The following is a 19,652-nucleotide window of genomic DNA, read 5'->3' on the forward strand; positions in this document are numbered from 1 at the left end:
GTATGAATACATATTAAAACACTACATGTATATACATTTTAACTGAGTCGTTAAGTCATCGTTAGTCGTTATATGTAAATGTTGTTTTGAAACCTTTAGGTTAACGATCTTGTTAAATGTTGTTAACCCAATGTTTATAATATCAAAAGAGATTTTAAATTATTATATTATCATGATATTATGATGTACGAATATCTCTTAATATGATATATATACATTAAATGTCGTTACAACGATAATCGTTACATATATGTCTCGTTTCAAAATCATTAAGTTAGTAGTCTTGTTTTTTTACATATGTAGTTCATTGTTAATATACTTAATGATATGTTTACTTATCATAATATCATGTTAACTATATATATAACCATATATATGTCATCATATAGTTTTTACAAGTTTTAACGTTCGTGAATCACCGGTCAACTTGGGTGGTCAATTGTCTATATGAAACCTATTTCAATTAATCAAGTCTTAACAAGTTTGATTGCTTAACATGTTGGAAACATTTAATCATGTAAATATCAATCTCAATTAATATATATAAACATGGAAAAGTTCGGGTCACTACAGTTAATTTAACCATTCATCTGGTTTTTTTTAGCATTGATTAATTTTATCATTAATCGTAAACAAGATGAATAATAAATTAACCCGATGAATGGTTAATTTTACCATTCATCATCGATTTTTGAAAGATTTTGAACTTTTTTTTTATGAAAAAAATTGATTAGAGGTACATTTTAATGCAGATTTATGAATGTAAAAAAAATTAAAAAAAAAAATTTTATTTTGCTTATCCGGTTTGTACTCCTTTTAAGCTTATCCATGGATCGTGCCCCTATATATATATATATATATATATATATATATATATATATATATATATATATATATATATATATATATATATATATATATATATATATATAGGGAGAGGTTCCAGTGAGAACTTTTTTAGTGTGAGAACTCTAGGAACTCCAAAATACACTGAAATTCGAGCAAAAAAAGTGTCGGGCGAGCAAAAAACAAGGAATTCGAGTACAGAATTGAAATTCGAGCAAAAAAAAAACACGGGCGAGCAAAAATATTTTTTTTGTTCGAATTACCAAAATGTAGAACACAAACTTGTTCGAATTTCAATTTTTTTGTTCGGATTTCAAATATGTAGAACACAAAATTGTTCGAATTTCACCATTTTTGTTCGCCCGCCTTTTTTTTTCGAATTTCAACTTTTTTGTTCGAATTCCTCGTTTTTTGCTCGAATTCCTTGTTTTTTGCTCGCCCGCCACTTTTTTTGCTCGAATTTCAGTGTATTTTGGAGTTCTCAGGGTTTTCACACAAAACAAATTCTCATTTGTTTTTGGCCTCCGCTGTCAAAATCCCTAGCCTTTTTGAAAGGATAAAAACGTGTGTTTTGTCTGCCGGTGTCGCCGATTTTGCTGAGTCTCAGCGAGCTTTAGCTCAATCTCTTGCTAAGTAAGTTCTCAAAACTCCATGTAATATGCTAATTACTTAAAAATTTTAATTTTTGTTGGATAATGTATCATGTTAATTTTAGTTCTGCAAATGAGAATTGGGATGATGGCACTACCGAGTTCCGCGAATGTGTTCGTGTACTTGCGGAAAAGGTTGGTGTTCTGACGAGACAACGAGCTGAGCTAATCGATAGGTACACAAAGGCGGAGACATCACATGAGCATCTTACGAAGGAGTTGGAAGAAAAGAAAGAATTGGTCAACACTTTGTACACCAAGCTTCAATCCGAAAAACAGGTTTATAACTTCAACTAGAAACAATTAAAAGATTGTCTTAGGGTGTGTTTGTTTACCCCTTTAATTGAATGGTTCAACATTCAGCGCATTTGTTTCTGACCGATGAATGTCATGTTGAATGGTTTAGCAATCAGTTTGCTGAACCATTCAGATTTGAAACACTCTCTTTACTAGTAAGCAACTAAATTTTCTATTATATCCTCATTAAATCATATCCTGAATACTTATCAAACAAATATATTGATTTTTTTTCTAATTTAAAACGTTAATAAGGTAATTTTACCTCATTCGTGTTGTTGATTCTCAATGATTATCAGACATCTTATCGTAATTCAGATTATGAATCATTCAGCGCTTAATTATTCTAATTTTACCAAAGCACTCATATGGTACGTTTTATTACCTCTTATTTGAACCATTCTGCGAATTTCAACATTTTAGCATTTCAACATCTTTTTGTTCGAATTTCAAAAATGTAGAACACAAAATTGTTCGAATTTCACTATTTTTGTTCGAATTTCACATTTTTGTTCGATCGCCTTTTTATTTGTTCGAATTTCAACTTTTTTGTTCGAATACCTTGTTTTTTGCTCGAATTCCTTGTTTTTTACTCGCCCGCCACTTTTTTTTCTCGAATTTCAGTGTATTTCGGTGTATTTTGGAGTTCTCATGGTTCTTACACAATAATATAAACTAAACTACAAACTAAAACCAACATGACAAAAAACAACAAGCAAAACATTAACTGAAAAATGAGTCTCGTGAAAAATAAGGACAAAACAAAATAAGAACGAGAGCAAAACCAATCCAGCCCAACATAAAACAACGCCTATCTTCTCTATCATAATTCGTAATAGATACTTTTCTACTTTTAGTCCCCAATTTCAGGAGTTTGTTATCCACGTGTGCATTTGCTCGTTTCCTTCTGGCGAAAGACGTCTCCAATTAAACCAAAACATGCCCAATAACGACAGACATTGTGGGTGTTATTTTTTTTGGACAAACTTTATGGCAGAGATGAAATTGTGTGTTAATACATCTTCTAAAAGAGGCAGACCACCAACTTATGGACTATATCACAACTTCCATTTTGGGTGTTAATATATTTTTTTTTATATAGAGTATATACTCAAATCAATTTCAATAAATTAAATATATAAAATTAGGTGGATCAATAATATAAGTAAGAGAACTAAATAAGAGGAAAAATGAAGTAATTTGATTGATTTTGCTCTTCTATCGTGTCATTTTGTGAAGGTTCTTTTGTAAATTTTTAGTAAAAATTACGTTGTAGTTTTTTCTTATATAATATATATATTTATTTATATTTTTATAAAAGATAGATTTGATTAGGTTACATGTTATTAGCTCCTTAAATATTGCATATTAAGCCAAATGTAATTTTCACATGTCACAATTATTCATAAGTTTTTATCATATATACCCTTATCAACCTTTACAATCACATATTTACCCAAGTAAATCATATAATATCATATATACCCAATCTAAAACTAAAACTACCATATATACCCATTTAATTTAAAAATGCACTAAACTCAATTTTACACAATGTAATTCCTACTCATATATATACTACGATCATCAGAAAGACTACAAACATTTATTCATACACACATGTCCTATTATTATAGTATTTTCATACACACATTTGTTCATATAAAATCATAAGAAAAACTACCGAACAATTTTTAATACTAATTTTGAGGGAATGGTAACGTATTACTCTGAATTAGTAAAATTATACAATTACATAATTAGATTTAACTGATTTCTTAAATCTGATAGAACTCGAGCAATTTTTTGTTGTTGCAACTACACGCAATATGAAATATATATGTATTTTATAGTCCCGTTGTGTCAACGAAACATACTAACATACTAGAAATGCGTCATTTTTAAGAGCTTTCAGCGATCGTCGGAGCACATTGAAAACGGTGACATATGGACGGTTTTGTTTCTAAGAACAACCATTAATTAAAAATTTGTTAATTTGTGCAATTAAAATGAAAAGAATTGGGACGTAGGGAGTACATAATTTGTTTGTGGATATATAACGTCAAAGAAGAAAATTGATACAAAGTTGATTTTGTTGGAGAGAAGGTTGAAAAATAGTAGTTTATAAATCTGCATCATAAAATATATGTATGTTCATTCTCTAACATCTAAAGTATGAACTTGGTGGAAGCTATAACTAATTCCGAGAGCTAGACCGAATGCACTTCTCTAACCTCTAAATTATGAACTTAGTTCCAACACTTCTTTGTCCATTTCATTTTAGTCGTATTAATTCTTTCGTGTTATTTGTGGTAGTCAAAATTGATGTAACATATTATTTGAAAGACACGTATTTAAAATATTTCAATAAATCAATAACAAAATGGGTAAATTTGACCCTTTTGATCCGATCGACTAATAAACCCATTACCATTTTATCTGAACTTTCAAATAGTAACGCTATGACCTATTGAAAATAGAGTATGGCTCAAATTAACCACATTTTAGCTATTGGGTCAACATGTCCCCTTAAACGCAACCACAAATATTGTTTGAAAATATAGACAAGCTTCATAAAATTAAAATAAGTGATTTATTTAAAACATATTTTGAGTAGTCGTGCAACGCACGTGTTCAAAATCTATTATAATATATAAATCCGACTGGTCGAAAAGATTTGCAAGAAAACAGGAAACACGAAATTAAAATTAAAAAATTATTTACAATCCTTAAAAAATTTGAAGACTATAAACAAAATTTTGGTGCAACTCTAAGGGTGTGTTTGGACGAAAGTAGCTGGAGCTTATGGGCAGGAGCTTGAGCTGGAGCTTATTTTTGAAGCTGATAGCTGGAGCTTATTATTTTTTATAAATGTTTGGTAAACTAGCTGGAGCTTATTTTTTAGTTCATAAGCTCTACTTTTTTTCATAAGCTACTACAAATAGCTTATTTTTTCAGAGCTTATGATTTTCATAAGCTCTATTTTTTTGGTCTACCAAACGAAGCTTATGACTTGGAGCTTATTAAAATAATAAGCTCAAGCTCCAATAAACTTTCATAAGCTCCAATAAGCTACGCGCCAAACACATCTAAATGGTCTTCGTCATCATCCAATTCCAAAGTCCCAATATAAATACCAGAAGGCGGAATATAACACAGTAAAAAAAACACCCATTAAAAATTGATCAAAATCATTAAATTAAAATAATCTGTTATTCCAAATACTGAAATTGTGGAGCAAGAAACAGAACAAGTATAAAAAGAAGGAAGATTTTCATCGTCTTGTGATTTGTGAATTGTGATGTGCCTTGTCGTTTACTCATCTCACATAAGGTTTATCTGCCACCCATACACTATTTATAATTAATTCTTAATTATTTAAGTAATAATAATAATACTAATACTAATCAAAAACTCACATTTGTTATTATATCTATCTTTTCATTGAATCTTTATATTTGATGATTGATTGATGATTATATTTTTAATATATAATATTGAATATTAAATTACATGACTGTCTCTCGTGATAACCTTGTTCTTTCGTAGCCAAAGTTCTTAAGTAATTCTAATTCCATAAATTCTTGTTTTTCCCCTTTTGCTTTTACGCCATTATAGTTTCCATATAAAAACCCAATTATCGAAATTTAGTGTGTATATATATGTTTATACAATATATATGTATACAAGTATACTTCGTTTTCCTTTCTGGGTGATCTTGAATTTGGCTAAAAATCTAACCAAGTAAGAAGATTTCAGTCTTGATTTGGATAAATTTAAGGTTTTACCGACAAAATCTTGGTGGGTCTTCTGAATCTTGATTAATTTTTAAAAGTCGTGGTTTGATAACCAATTAGGGTTCCGTTGATATTGAATTTTTGGGTTTTTTCTTAGTTTGTTAAATCATATTACTTTAATTGATTCTGGTAGGGGGTCTTGATTAAATTAGGGTTTTATTGAGATTTGAAGTGATTTTTATTTACAGGTTTATATGATATGCTAAAAAGGTAGCTGGATCGATCAAATCGGTGGAGGGTAAATTGGTCTTTTTCCTTGTTTCCATTTCTATCTCTGTGAAAATTTGGGAAATTTTCAATCTATTTTGGGTTGATTCGGATTTTTAGTGTTTGAAAAGATGAGTTCAAGTGAAAATGTGATACAAATTGGAAAGCTTTTAGTTCATATAGCCGAAAACGGGCATTCGTTCGTGATTGATTGTGATGAAGATACCCTTGTTGAATCAGTTCAACAATATTTAGAATCACTTTCAGGAATTCGGTTAAACGATCAGCTTCTTTTGTATTTGGATTTGAAATTAGAACCTCAAAATCCGCTCTCTGCATATAAACTCCCATCCGACGATCGAGAGGTTTTCGTGTTCAATAAATCTCAAATGCGAAGTAATTCGGCCCCACCTGGATCTGAAGAATTCGAGTTTTCCGAAAATATTTATCCGGACCCTCCACGGCCCACTTCGACCCATGACCCGCATCCATTAGATGAAGCATCGGACCCCGCTTTAAAGGCGTTACCGTCATACGAGCGACAATTTCGGTACCACTACCAGCTCGGGGACGCAATTTACCGACGTACCCTTATGAAATTTGACACATGTGAAAAACTTGCAAGAGAGCAAAGGGTGCAAGAAAAGGCATTGGAGATAGCCAGGGGTAATTTGGACCATTTCTATAAGATGATTAATCAGAACTACATGGATTTCGTCAAGTGTTATTCCCAGCAGCAAAGGACACATTCAAATCTGTTATTGAATTTCGGGCGGGATTTAGAGAGACTAAAGTCCATCAAACTTGTACCGTTGTTACAGACTGCTGATCGCAAGTGTTTATTGGATTTTGTAAAAGAAGATAATTTGAAAAAAATGGTGGATGATTGTAGTAATTCGCACAGGCAATTTGAAAGTAAAGTTAACGACTTTAAGGACGAATTTGGGGAATTAAAGCGAAGCACCGAGCAATTGTTTTCTAGTAAAGCTTCGATCATCAGTAGAGATTTGGAAAGAAGTGTTAAGGAGCATGAACATCATGTTATCGAGCAGAAAAGTATAATGCAAGCTTTGAGGTTCGTTACTCTTGGAACTAGTTTTTTGAATTTCTCCTGAATTCGTAATTGTTTAGGCCAATTTTTTTGTTGCAACTATATGTATTTTGGGGGTGTTTGGTTTGTATTCTGAAACTAAATATTTCAAAACATTCGGATGATTAGGTGTTGCTTTTAGTATAATGACTTAAACAAAAAACAAATTAACTTTTCTATCTGTTAGTCATTCCAATTACTTCCCTTGTATTAAGCCATCTCATTTTTATGAGGCCGGGGAAGTAAAAGCATAGCCGACTTATTCAGGCATTTCCAACACTGTGAATAGAAAAATATTTTTTGATTTATTTATGAGAAGCCCGCGTGGCGGGCGTGACCCACATTAAAAAAGCTAGATGTCAAGAGCCAACAAACAAGCTAGATGAACTGGTTGACCTCATACATTCAATCAACCGGTTTAAACAAATAGACGTGGTTCGGTTATTCCTTGTATCCATTTGGTGGGACAAACAAATAGGAAGGGGTGGTTCTTTCATTGCAATGTAGACTTGTAGTTCTCTTTCCCCTGACCACTAATTAACCCCTGTCGATTTGTGATTCGAAATACAACCTTATGTCTCCTCCTAGTCGTTACTCCTTTTTAGGGGCTTCACTAGGTAAGAGAGATAAACTAGAGCTTATGCCAAGGATGAGCCTTCAAAAGGAAACAAGGACTTTAATCAAAGCCGAAAAACCGACCGTAGCACACGACTAGGACTCGTGTCAGGCGTTTGGGTTCATATTACAAGAATTTTTTTTATAATGGAAATTAAACATGATACTAGGACTCGTGTCGGGCGTTTGGGTTCATAGTACAAGAATTTCATTATAATGGAAATTAAAAATGACCCGTTCGCATAGGTGGCCCGATTCCCATAGGCGTTTGGGTTCATATTAAAAATCAAAATTTTTTGTTGATTAGTTTATTATAATGGAGAACTTTGAAATTAAAAATGACCCGGCGACCCTATGAAGGGTCAACGGGGTCTGAAACCCTCGACGGCCCAAATTTTTTACGTGTTAAAGTTCGACGTTTAGTGTATTTATGGCATACTCGAAAGCCGACATTTTGCCCCTGTATTTAAATTTTTTAACATTTTTCACCCGCCGAAAATAATAATGACCATTCCCGATCATGAACGTTACTACTTATTAATGTGGTTCATTTTAGTCTGTCATTATAAAAAGGCATTTAAAGGTGTGTTTGCCATACAAGTTTGTAGGAGCTGGAGCTCATGGGAGCTTAAGCTTTATCTTTTTCATAAGCTCCGGCATATATGTTTGTTTGGAATACAAATTTGTAAGAGCTTATGAAAAATAGATGTTCTAGAAAAATAAGCTACTTGAAGTAGTAGCTTATAAAATTAAGCTAGGAGCTTATGAAGAATGGGATTACATTATTACCCATTAAATCATCATAAATGATTTAACTTTTTGTCCTTATATGTCATTTTACATACATAAGCTCCAACTAGTTTATGCCAAACATTTACAAAAAATATAAGCTCCAGCTTCTAGCTTAAAAAATAAGCTCTAGTTTTTAGCTTCAGCTACAAGCTCGCTCCAGCTACCAGCTAGTTCATCCATACACACCATATGCCATTTGATTAGTAGTAAGAGTTATTAAAAAGAACATGCCTCGATCCAATAAAATTCTTATGGTAATAAATTGAAAGTTCGTACTGAGCTTCGTATTAATACGTTTTTTTTTGTAATTAACTTGAAATGTATATGAATGCAGTAAAGATGTTGGCTTGGTGAAGAAACTCGTGGACGATTGTTTGACTAGTCAACTCTCCAGCTCCCTCCGTCCACACGATGCTGTTTCAGCATTAGGCCCCATGTACGAGGGGCACGACAAAAGTTATCTCCCTAAAATGCAAGCTTGTGAACGCGCTGTTTCCAACCTCCTCGTTTTTTGCAAAAACAAAAAATCAGAAATGAACAATTACGTTCACAAGTACATGCAAAAGATTGCATACATCCAATACACCATCAAAGAAGTAAGGTACAAGTTTTCCGTTTTCACCGAGGCACTAAAACGCCAAAACGATCAGTTTGACCATTTGAAAGTTGTTCGTGGAATCGGGCCCGCGTATCGAGCGTGTCTTGCGGAGATCGTTCGAAGAAAAGCGTCGATGAAACTTTATATGGGAATGGCCGGACATTTAGCCGAAAATTTTGCGAGTAAACGAGAAACCGAAATAAGAAGACGAGAAGACTTTTTAAAAGTCAACAGTTCGTTTATACCTAGAGACGTTTTAGCATCGATGGGGTTATATGATACACCTAGCACGTGTGATGTCAATGTGGCCCCGTTTGATACAAATTTACTCGATATTGATGTATCGGATTTGGACCGTTTTGCCCCTGAGCATTTAGTTGGTCTTTCTTTTAAAAAAAGTTCGTCTTCGATGTCTCAAGATAATGACGAAAGTTGTGAAATTGGTACCGAAAATTTTGACCGTTTTGCCCCTGATTTTGTCGAGGGTTCTGAACTAGTTGAGATTGCGGGAACAAGTAAACTCGAAGTCGAAAACGCGAAATTAAAAGCCGAACTTGCGTCTACAATAGCTCTGCTTTGTTCGTTTTCACCCGAATTCGACTTTGAAGATAGTGAAGTAGGAAATATGCTTAAAAATTCTGCTGAAAAAACGGCTGAAGCATTACGTTTGAAAGATGAACACGGGAGACACTTGCTAAATATGTTGAAAGTCAAAGATATGCAATGTGAATCGTATGAGAAACGAATAAAAGAGCTCGAAAATAGGCTGTCCGATCAGTACTCATTAGAACACAAACTCAACAAAGATGAGTCAACTCGGTGCGCATCGTCTGAGCCTATGGATGAGGCTTCGTATGCATCAAGTTCGTTACTTTTGAAATCGGGAGGTAACGATTCTTCGATGATTGAGCCGAACCGAGATGAAAAAGACGACAAGGAGACGATGGTGGCGGATGTCGGGATGGTGTTAGCCACAAGTTCAACTGATGATTATATGCCGCCACCGACGAAAAGTTTGACTTGCGATGAACAGGTCAAAGGTAGCGGTGATCTTGTGGTGGAGTTGCAGAACTTGGTTGCTGAAAAATCAAATCGGTTAAATGAAACGGAAACTAAGCTCCAAGCTGCAATGGAGGAGGTTACCAGGTTGGGCGTTGAACTGGAAATTAGTCGGAATCTTCTAGATGAATCTCAGGTATAATCTTCTAGAAGTATCTCACTCTCTGAATAAACACTATACACGCATTTTTTGAACTTTTTGACGTGCAGAATCGTAATTATCAAAATCAAAACTTATATAACTACAAAATTTTAGTAATATATCGTTTGATTCTCGTTATACATAGCTTTAGGAGGTCTTTGTGTTTATGGATACACTATGAAAACTTTCAACCCCTTTTAACAGTTTCCCGTTAGCTAAAACTATTTGACTCGTTCTATTGTTAAAATATCAATTCAGCCCGTTTAGAGGTGAACGGAGTGAAATGGTCACCACCGACTTTATTAGTTTGGCTAAGAGCTTTATTTTACAACTTAGGGCCCTTTTTTCTTCTCATTTAGTCATGTTGTGTGAATCTATATATGAATTTATATAAGATATGTGTGAGGAATAAATGATTAAATGATTGATTAATAATTTTTGTTTGTTTTATGTACTTGAATGATTGAAGTTACCAAATTAACCTATGTAGGGTTGTCATAAAGGCCGTTAATAATGAAGTATAAAAGGTTATTACCGAAATGTAAATTCACACTTATTTGAATTTTTTTTCTTAAGACACGTCTTATTTACTAGGTTAAAAAACAAACACCGCTTTATTACTCTCCATATTAAGTTCCATTTTTTAAGCTCATTAAGTCCAAATCAAACACGACCTTAGTTCTCGATAAGAGTTTTGAAGATATATTCATGTTTTTGTTGCGCAGATGAACTGTGTTAACTTAGAAAACTGTCTACATGAAGCAAGAGAAGAGGCTCAAACTCATCTTTGTGCAGCCGATCGTCGAACATCTGAATATACCGCATTACGGGCCTCTGCTGTCAAAGTCCGTAGCCTTTTCGAAAGGCTAAAAACATGCGTTTCTTCAGCTGGTGTTACTAGTTTTGCCGAGTCTCTGCGTGCTTTAGCGCAATCTCTTGCCAAGTAAGTTCTCAAAACTCCATGTAATATGCTAATTACTTAAATTTTTTTAATTTTGTTGGATAATGTATCATGTTAATTTTAGTTCTGCAAATGAGAATGGGGATGATGGCACTACCGAGTTCCGCGAATGTGTTCGTGTACTTGCGGAAAAGGTTGGTGTTCTGACGAGACAACGAGCTGAGCTAATCGATAGGTACACAAAGGCGGAGACATCACATGAGCATCTTACGGAGGAGTTGGAAGAAAAGAAAGAATTGGTCAACACTTTGTACACCAAGCTTCAATCCGAAAAACAGGTTTATAACTTCAACTAGAAACAATTAAAAGATTGTCTTAGGATGTGTTTGTTTACCCCTTTAATTGAATGGTTCAACATTCAGCGCATTTGTTTCTGACCGATGAATGTCATGTTGAATGGTTTAGCAATCAGTTTGCTGAACCATTCAGATTTGAAACACTCTCTTTACTAGTAAGCAACTAAATTTTCTATTATATCCTCATTAAATGATATCCTGAATACTTATCAAACAAATATATTGATTTTTTTTCTAATTTAAAACGTTAATAAGGTAATTTTACCTCATTCTTATTGTTGATTCTCAATGATTATCAGACATCTTATCGTAATTCAGATTATGAATCATTCAGCGGTTAATTATTCTAATTTTACGAACGCACTCATATGGTGCGTTTTTATTACCTCTTATTTGAACCATTCAGCCCATTTCAACATTTGTTTTTGACCTTTGAATGACATATGGTGCTGAACGGTTAAGCATTCAGTGCTGAAACATTCCTGAACCACTCCGTTTAAATACTATTTTATAAGCACTTGAATTTAATGTAATATCATTTTTAAATTATATCATATCATCGAGAACACTTATTAAACAACTATATTCTTAATATGAAGATCAATGGAGTTTGACCTGTTGACCTTATTTTATCGAGCAGGTGAACAAGGAGAAGATATCATTCGGTCGTTTGGAGCTTCATGAGATAGCTGCATTTGTACTTAACGTAGCTGGACACTACGAGGCCATCAACCGAAACTGCACACATTACTATCTTTCTTCAGAGTCGGTTTCCTTATTTGCTGACCACCTTCCACACCGTCCCACCTACATCGTGGGCCAAATTGTGCATATCGAAAGACAAACCGTGAAATCGTCTCCGGTTCGAACCGAACGAGACACGGCTGGTATGAACCCGTATGGTCTATCCGTTGGGTGCGAGTATTTTGTGGTGACTGTAGCCATGTTACTGGATACAACCATTCATTCACCCACTGCAGCTTCCTGATCCTAAAATATGGTAAGATATGATGGAAGAAATGAAAAAGTTAGCTGGGACAAGTGTATATAGTTGACATTTTTATTGAAAAGTTAAAAATTTATTTCATTAAATTTTATTCCACTTCATGTACAGTTGATGATGATGATCATAATCTATCTACTTAGGTGTATATATTAACTTTCCCTTGATCATGTAAAAGAATCCTGTATATTATTGTTTCATAAAACCGTTATCTATTAATGGAAACTGGGAACCTGCTGATTCTAAGAAAATTATTTTATTTATTTATTTTTTATTTTTATTTTTGGTACAAAGGTGAATAATGTGTGTTTTGGTCAGCTTCAAGCTTGTCGACGGTCAAAGACAACCCAAGAACATCGCGGTAGCTACATAAACGTTTAAATTAGGGTTTTTTGTTCAGTTTCGGTTTTGAAATTGAATTCACTTTCAGTTTTAGAATTGAATTCGCTTTGCCATCAAATCTTTTAAAACTGAATTATCGAACTAAATAAACCGAGGAAACTAAAACCGAACCTATTGAACACCCGTTATAGAACAGATGGAAAAATGGAAATCCTATTTTCAAACTTTTACTGGTTCGAAGTTTGTACCTTTAAGTAATTTACTCGGTAATAAAGGGTAAAAAATAACAAAATCCAAAAGTAATAAAATAGAGGGGCTAATGTTGTAATTAAATCACCATGTCAAACAGAGTGAGATAAGATGACAGATTTTGCCATTACAGGTATCCGTTAAACCTCTGAATCATACAGAAACTTCAAATTAATTACAACTGGATGGCTGGGGTTACTACTACCAGCTGCTCAATCCCACCCTTCAAACAGCCAATTTCACGTTATAATTCCGAGTCAAAACTCTTCCATCTCCGTTTTGACCTCCGTAATTCCTCCGTCAACCGCCGCATCACCTGCCGGTACGGTGGCGGTGGAGGTGGTGGAAGTTATTCCAGGCAAGGAGATAATAGAAGATCTAAAAAACCTTCCGATGATGACCCTGCTCTTGATATTTCAAGTATTCGGTATTATTATTTTATTATTATTATTATTATTGTAATTAAATATTAAAATTATTGTTATTATTAGTATTTCATGCTTACTTAGAATAAAATTAACAATTTTGTTAAATTTTTAGTTTTCAAATTGCAAAAAATACCTAATTCTATGGAAGTATGAAGTTTATTTTGTTTTAAATAGGTCAAGTACAGTGAGGCTTATTGATGAGGAACAAAATATGGTATAAATATATATTTGATATATTTTTAATTTGATATATATATATATTTTTTTTTTGGTATATGTTGGGAATGATTGAATTGTTTATGTATTGGCAGGTTGGTGTAGTATCTAAAAGTGCTGCTATTCAAATGGCTGAAGATGCTGAACTTGACTTGGTACGTATATGTGTAAACCGTATGCGAATATCTACGATTAGTTTGCTTATAATTATTATAGTTAGCCCATTTGATCGTTGATTGTATACACTTGTTTATGCTCGGTTTCAATTCGCGCATCTTGATCACAAAGTTTTATTGCCAGTTCTCTTTTATACTCTGCATTTCAGCTTAAATATTACTTGTTAATTGTTATTGGTAATGCCTATAAGTTTAGTCCATGTGGCGTTTAGTAGAATGCATATGCCATGTTCTAATAATAAGGTGCATTTATTTAGTCTTGATAACATAGTTGTTACTTAAAGGACATACAATTGTCATCCAAATAGTTTAACTTTCCATTCGAATTCTTGAAAAATTATTGACGGATACGTTTAGGAAACGTTATTGATGATATTTTGCTAAATTTGATATGCTTTTATGCGAAGCTTGCTCGACCTAATTGCATAATCTTTGGCCTCTTCACCCTTTTTACACCGTTTGTCCTTAATTATATGCAAAATATTGGGGTGCAGTTTTCTTCCAGATGTAGACTTTAAAAGTGGCAGCAAAAAGTGTTACTTTGATGTATTTTCAATCATATGTCAACTATTTTAACTTTCATTTTATAAGCCTTTTACTGAGTAGTCGTCGGGTTGTAATGTTGTATATCAGACTTAAAGCGCCAATATAATACGATTCAACTGAAGTTGCCATAGTAATCCCTTTATGGAAGGAATTTGTGTGGTTGATCTGTTATTAAACTATATTTCAGCCATTCTCTCTCTCTCTCTCTCTCTCTCTCTCTCTCTCTCTCTCTCTCTCTCTCTCTCTCTCTCTCTCTCTCTCTCTCTCTCTCTCTTTCTAACAAGTACATTATATTTTGTAGGTTATATTGTCTCCGGAGGCCGATCCTCCTGTTGTCAAGTTGATGGATTACAAGTTAGTTATTTTCTATGAATGATTTGGTGTATTTAGATTACTGTTTTTTTGTCTTTTTTTGTATATTTTTATATTGGTATCGATCCTAAGCTCCGCAACTTGTACAGAAAATACAAATACGAGCAACAAAAGAAGAAAAGAGATCAGCAGAAGAAAAGTTCCGGTGAATACCTGCTCTTCTTACTTTGTCTACCTTTATTTACATCTTCTTTTTTCATATTGAATAAATAAATAGATATTAGGCTTAAATTTTATACCTATTTAACATCCAACCTAAGAATAAAAATACTGACTCAAATATGTACCGTGATGGTAGCTCATCGTGTGGATCAAAAGGAGCTTAAAATGGGGTAAGAAACTTCAGTTGCCATTTTAAGAATCATTACGGACTGATTATATCATTTTAATCTTTATTTTTTCTGGCAGTTACAACATTGATGTGCATGATTATACTGTGCGTTTGAAAGCTGCTCAGAAGTTTCTAAAAGACGGTGACAAGGTGCGTAAAAATTTCCCTAAAACAGTAACTCGTATACTTGTCACGTGATACTTTTTTTATCATGATCATTTTTGGTGATTTATACATACAGGTTAAATTAATAGTAAGCTTAAAGGGACGTGAGAACGAGTTCAAAAACAATGCTATTGAGCTAATCAGACGTTTCCGTGATGACGTAGGGGAGGTACATCTTATGCTTGATCTTTATTATTAAAAACCCTACGTTAAAATATTATGTACTTCCAGTATATGTGAACTTAGTTAGTCAGGTTAAGTATAAAAAAAATGAAATAGAACAGAGCACGTCACTACTTTTGTGAAATCAACTAAAGTGGTTTATCGCAACTGATGGCGGGTGAATGGTGAGTGCAGCTAGCCGTTGAGGAGAGTAAGAACTTTAGAGACAGGAACATGACATTGGTGTTGGTCCCAAACAAAGCTGTTACACAAAAGGAACCACCCAAGAAGAAAGAAAAGTCAACTGAGACCCAAGTATCGGCTAGTGTATGAGCATATATGATTCGAGGTAGGACAAAGACAGTAAGCTGTTATCCTTCAACTTTAATTCCTTATAAATTTAATAGATTTTTCAAAATTATGTATAGTTTTTTTTAGACACGAAAACAATCATTTTTTGTCTGGGTAGCAATAGTAGTATCCCTGGTATAATTCGTGTATGCTTCTATATGTTTACAACAACAATGCTTAATTTCACAAATGTAGGTATGAGATGTAAACAATCATTCCGATTACAGGAAGTCGTTTCTCCACTCAAGACCCTTGGGCCTATGGTAGAGAAAGTCATCCCTTACCTCTGTCGGAGGACACAAATATTGTTTTCGGTACACAATTTAGTAAACATCATGTCACCATTAATATTGAAATTTATAGCCTTTCAGTTGCGAACGTTTTAGCTTTTGAATCAACTAAATTAAAGTCCATATAAAGAAAATATGACCAAAACAGTGACAATTCGTTAAATCTTTAATATCATCCATTCTTTCCTCATCTATCAGACATTCAAAAAATTCAAACTAAGAAGTATCAAAATAATTAATGTAGAAAGTATTTTGAACCACCCGATCATATTTATATCCAGAGTACACCTGTTCTGGAGAAAACTCATAACCACCCGGTATACTTAATTATCAATATTAATGTCGAAATCATGTTCTTTTCCATCCAAAACAAACATGGTTCTCCCACAAGGACTCCCTGTGTCTAGCAATTCGAGGCTTTCCACGTACGTATTCATATCAAGCCCATAACGCCTTCCAAACTTGAAAACATCTGAAAACATGCCTGTCTTGTGATGATAAACTCGATACTTCCCTTTTTTCAAGTTGAAGACTATATCACCATTGGCCATAGGTTGCAGATATTTGACTGTTTTAGACTGTTCCGGTTTCAATCTATATATCAAAGACCAAGATGCAACATTGTTATACTCGCTCATCACCCAGATACTAGTATCATCACTAGTTTCAGAAACAAAAGCCAGAGCGCCATTGTAGATTGTTATTTGTTTGGCTTTTGAACTAGAATCCGGCAATAAAATCTTGTCGAAAACATGAGTACGCATGTTAAACGTCACTATATAATGAGTATAATGTATGGTTGATGATTCCTTTACATAAACACATACCAACCAATGCAATGTGCCATTGAAATAACATGCCCGAGACTCGACACAGTTAAACGGAATAACAGGGGAAGTAATCACGCTCCAAGAGCCCTTTTTCGTCGAGTAAATAAATGAGTTGTGTTTTTTTGTGAATTCCAAGTATGGTATACACACAATCTTGTAATCATAAGTGATCGGGTCGTAACCAAACCCGAAGGTCACCAGACAACTTGTAACCGAGACTTTTAGTCTAGGATCACGAGGAATGGTTAATTTGTGCCGAATCAAAAAGTTCCATAGAGTAATGCTCCAATAACTGTCAACAAATTCAACCATACATAGGATTCCGTTACACGAACCAACAATTTTGGATTTGATATCACCAAACTCGACTCCTGTTATGCCTAAGTAACCATGTCCTGGATATAAAGGCAACCACGAATGTAATGAATACATATCTTGATCGTTGTTGAAAATTATGTCTTGTGAGGAGTTTATGAGGAAGTTTGTGAGATTCGATAGTGTGCATGCGGATGAAATCTTGGCTAGCAATAAGAGAACACCATGATTTCGAGAGCGAACGAAATCGGAGGAGGGACTTGACTGGTAGTCTTTTGAAGATGTTAAACATCAAATCATCACATACATAACTAGACATTGTGCTATGCTTATCGATTGAATCTTGCATAATAATTCACAAAGAGAAAAAGAGTTACAGAAAGATACTGCCAAATCTAGAGCAAACTTATAGGATATACAAATATATAATCTTATGAAGATGAAGAAGATCGATAACTGTAACCGCTGGGGTTTTTTAGGCCGTTGATGCCTTATGTAGATTCTAGTTTTGTGGGCCTAGCCCGAGAATATTTTAATTAAATTAATATTCGTATGAATATTTTCTCAAATAAAGGTTAGGAAAAAAGTTTGTTTATTTCCGGAAGGATTCTAATTTCAGTCATAACTAGTCCGGACAGGCCCACGCGTTGCGGCGGGGCTTTCGACCTACGTATTCATATTTAACGTAACGTTGTGTATTTACAGAGGGGAACACAACTCATGTGTTAAGCGCGGTTTTAGATGTCGTTGTGTTAAGCGTTTTATAAAAAGTATCCGTTTCAAACATAGTTAGTTTTGTTTTGTTCGATAAATTTTTCGAGTGTAAGGTGCTGTCGGAAAAATTTAACTCCCGACGAACAGAAAGATACGGGTTGTCGTTGTGTTTAGCGTTTTTTAAAAAGTATCCGTTTTAGACGTGGTTAGTTTCGTTTTGTTCATAAAATTATTTCGAGTCTGATGCTGCCGTCGAAAAAATTTAACTCGTGGCGAGCGGGAAGATACGTGTTGTCGTTGTGTTTAGCGTTTTTTTGAGAAGTGTCCGTTCGCGTATAGTTAGTCCCGTTGGGTTCATAAGATTTTTTCGAGTTGAACGGTGGTCTCTGAAAAATTTAACTCGCATCGAGCGAGAAGATAGGGCCCGCTATAAATTCGGGTGAAATTATTTTATTTTATTTTAATTAAATTATATAGTTACACTTTTTACCTCTGAAAAAGTGTAAACTTGAGGGGTCGTTGTGTAAATATGATCGAAGTTGAGGGACCGTTTATAATGTGAACGCAAACTCAAAACGACAATCCGATATAACTGAAACGACGATGTTTCCCATCACTTTTAGTATATAGGGGTTACTATTCATCTTTTGATTTGGAGCATTAATTTAATTTAATTTTAATTATTAACTAATTAATGACATTATAATGAAGTCTAAATCAAAATGACTATATATAAATATTAAACAATACTACAATACCACATTGTAGTTATATTCTTATTATTAAAGTTTGTTATTGTTATTAATGAGATTGAAATCTCCTTCGGGGCAGGCATACGGATTTACGGATAAGGTATATGGGTCGAGTTTACGGATTCGTATCAAAACTTATCCCCATACCCGAACCCGCAAAAAAAAATTAAAATCATCTCGCCATGACCCGAATACTCGGACCCAAACTCTGCCCAAAAGTGTTAAGTTTCAAGTTTACCCAACGGGATGGGTCATTTTGCCATCCATAAGTAAGATGAAAAATTATTTTCCTAAAATAAAAGGAACCTTCAGTGAAAGATCCCAAAAACAATGGGTGAAGCGACCCGTCTTAATTCATCCGGACGAAGTCCATATCGATTATAAACGATTCACAATAGTTGATTTCATCGCGAGGTACTTGACCTCTATATGATACATTTTACAAACATTGCATTCGTTTTTAAAAAGACAATCTTTCATTACATCGAAAGTTGACGGCATGCATACCATTTTATAATATATCTAACTATAATTGACTTAATAATAATCTTGATGAACTCAACGACTAGAATGCAATGTCTTTTGAAATATGTCATGAATGACTCCAAGTAATATCTTTAAAATGAGCAATTGCACAGCGAAAGACTTCTTTCATACCTGAGAATAAACATGCTTTAAAGTGTCAACCAAAAGGTTGGTGAGTTCATTAGTTTAACATAAATAATCATTTCCATCATTTTAATAGACCACAAGATTTCGTATTTTCATTTCTCAATAACATGCAATCTGCATAAAAATCATTCATATGAATTGAACACCTGGTAACCGACATTAACAAGATGCATATAGAATATCCCCATCATTCCGGGACACCCATCGGACATGATAATTTCGAAGTACTAAAGCATTCCAAATTCCAGAATGGGGCTTGTTGGGCCCGATAGATCTATCTTTAGGATTCGCGTCAATTAGTAGACTGGTTTACTAATTCTTAGGCTACCAAGTAAAAGGGGCATATTCGGCTTCGATCATTCAACCATATAATGTAGTTTCGATTACT

General features: G+C 33.9%; 3 protein-coding genes across 4 annotated transcripts; 2 read left to right on the forward strand and 1 right to left on the reverse strand.

Annotated features, from left to right (window-relative positions):
• The first annotated feature begins 5,042 nt into the window (after window positions 1-5,042).
• LOC139871715 (autophagy-related protein 11-like) lies at window positions 5,043-12,575 on the forward strand. Of its 2 annotated transcripts, none has more exons than XM_071859448.1 (6): window positions 5,043-5,126; window positions 5,779-6,872; window positions 8,629-10,087; window positions 10,819-11,036; window positions 11,119-11,332; window positions 11,991-12,575. In XM_071859448.1, exons 2-6 carry the CDS (start codon window positions 5,929-5,931, stop codon window positions 12,336-12,338), a joined length of 3,183 nt encoding a protein of 1,060 aa, XP_071715549.1. In that variant the 5' UTR covers window positions 5,043-5,126; window positions 5,779-5,928; the 3' UTR covers window positions 12,339-12,575. The 2 variants fall into 2 exon arrangements, with proteins under 2 accessions (XP_071715549.1, XP_071715548.1); XM_071859447.1 differs by lacking the exon at window positions 5,043-5,126 and adding an exon at window positions 5,388-5,594.
• A 446-nt stretch (window positions 12,576-13,021) lies between these two features.
• LOC139872333 (translation initiation factor IF3-2, chloroplastic-like) lies at window positions 13,022-16,124 on the forward strand. The gene is made up of 10 exons (XM_071860184.1): window positions 13,022-13,371; window positions 13,547-13,586; window positions 13,684-13,743; window positions 14,612-14,664; window positions 14,772-14,827; window positions 14,981-15,014; window positions 15,091-15,163; window positions 15,255-15,347; window positions 15,536-15,689; window positions 15,887-16,124. The coding sequence occupies exons 1-9, from the start codon at window positions 13,130-13,132 to the stop codon at window positions 15,671-15,673; spliced, it is 789 nt and encodes a 262-aa protein (XP_071716285.1). The 5' UTR covers window positions 13,022-13,129; the 3' UTR covers window positions 15,674-15,689; window positions 15,887-16,124.
• Window positions 16,125-16,304: 180 nt separating this feature from the next.
• On the reverse strand, window positions 16,305-17,243 carry LOC139871385 (F-box/kelch-repeat protein At3g06240-like). Its single transcript, XM_071859101.1, has one exon. The coding sequence runs from the start codon at window positions 17,241-17,243 to the stop codon at window positions 16,305-16,307; it is 939 nt and encodes a 312-aa protein (XP_071715202.1).
• Between the last annotated feature and the right edge of the window lie 2,409 nt (window positions 17,244-19,652).

This window comes from Rutidosis leptorrhynchoides, chromosome 10 (genome assembly GCF_046630445.1).
Source record: "Rutidosis leptorrhynchoides isolate AG116_Rl617_1_P2 chromosome 10, CSIRO_AGI_Rlap_v1, whole genome shotgun sequence".
In the NCBI taxonomy this organism is placed as follows: Eukaryota; Viridiplantae; Streptophyta; class Magnoliopsida; order Asterales; family Asteraceae; genus Rutidosis; species Rutidosis leptorrhynchoides.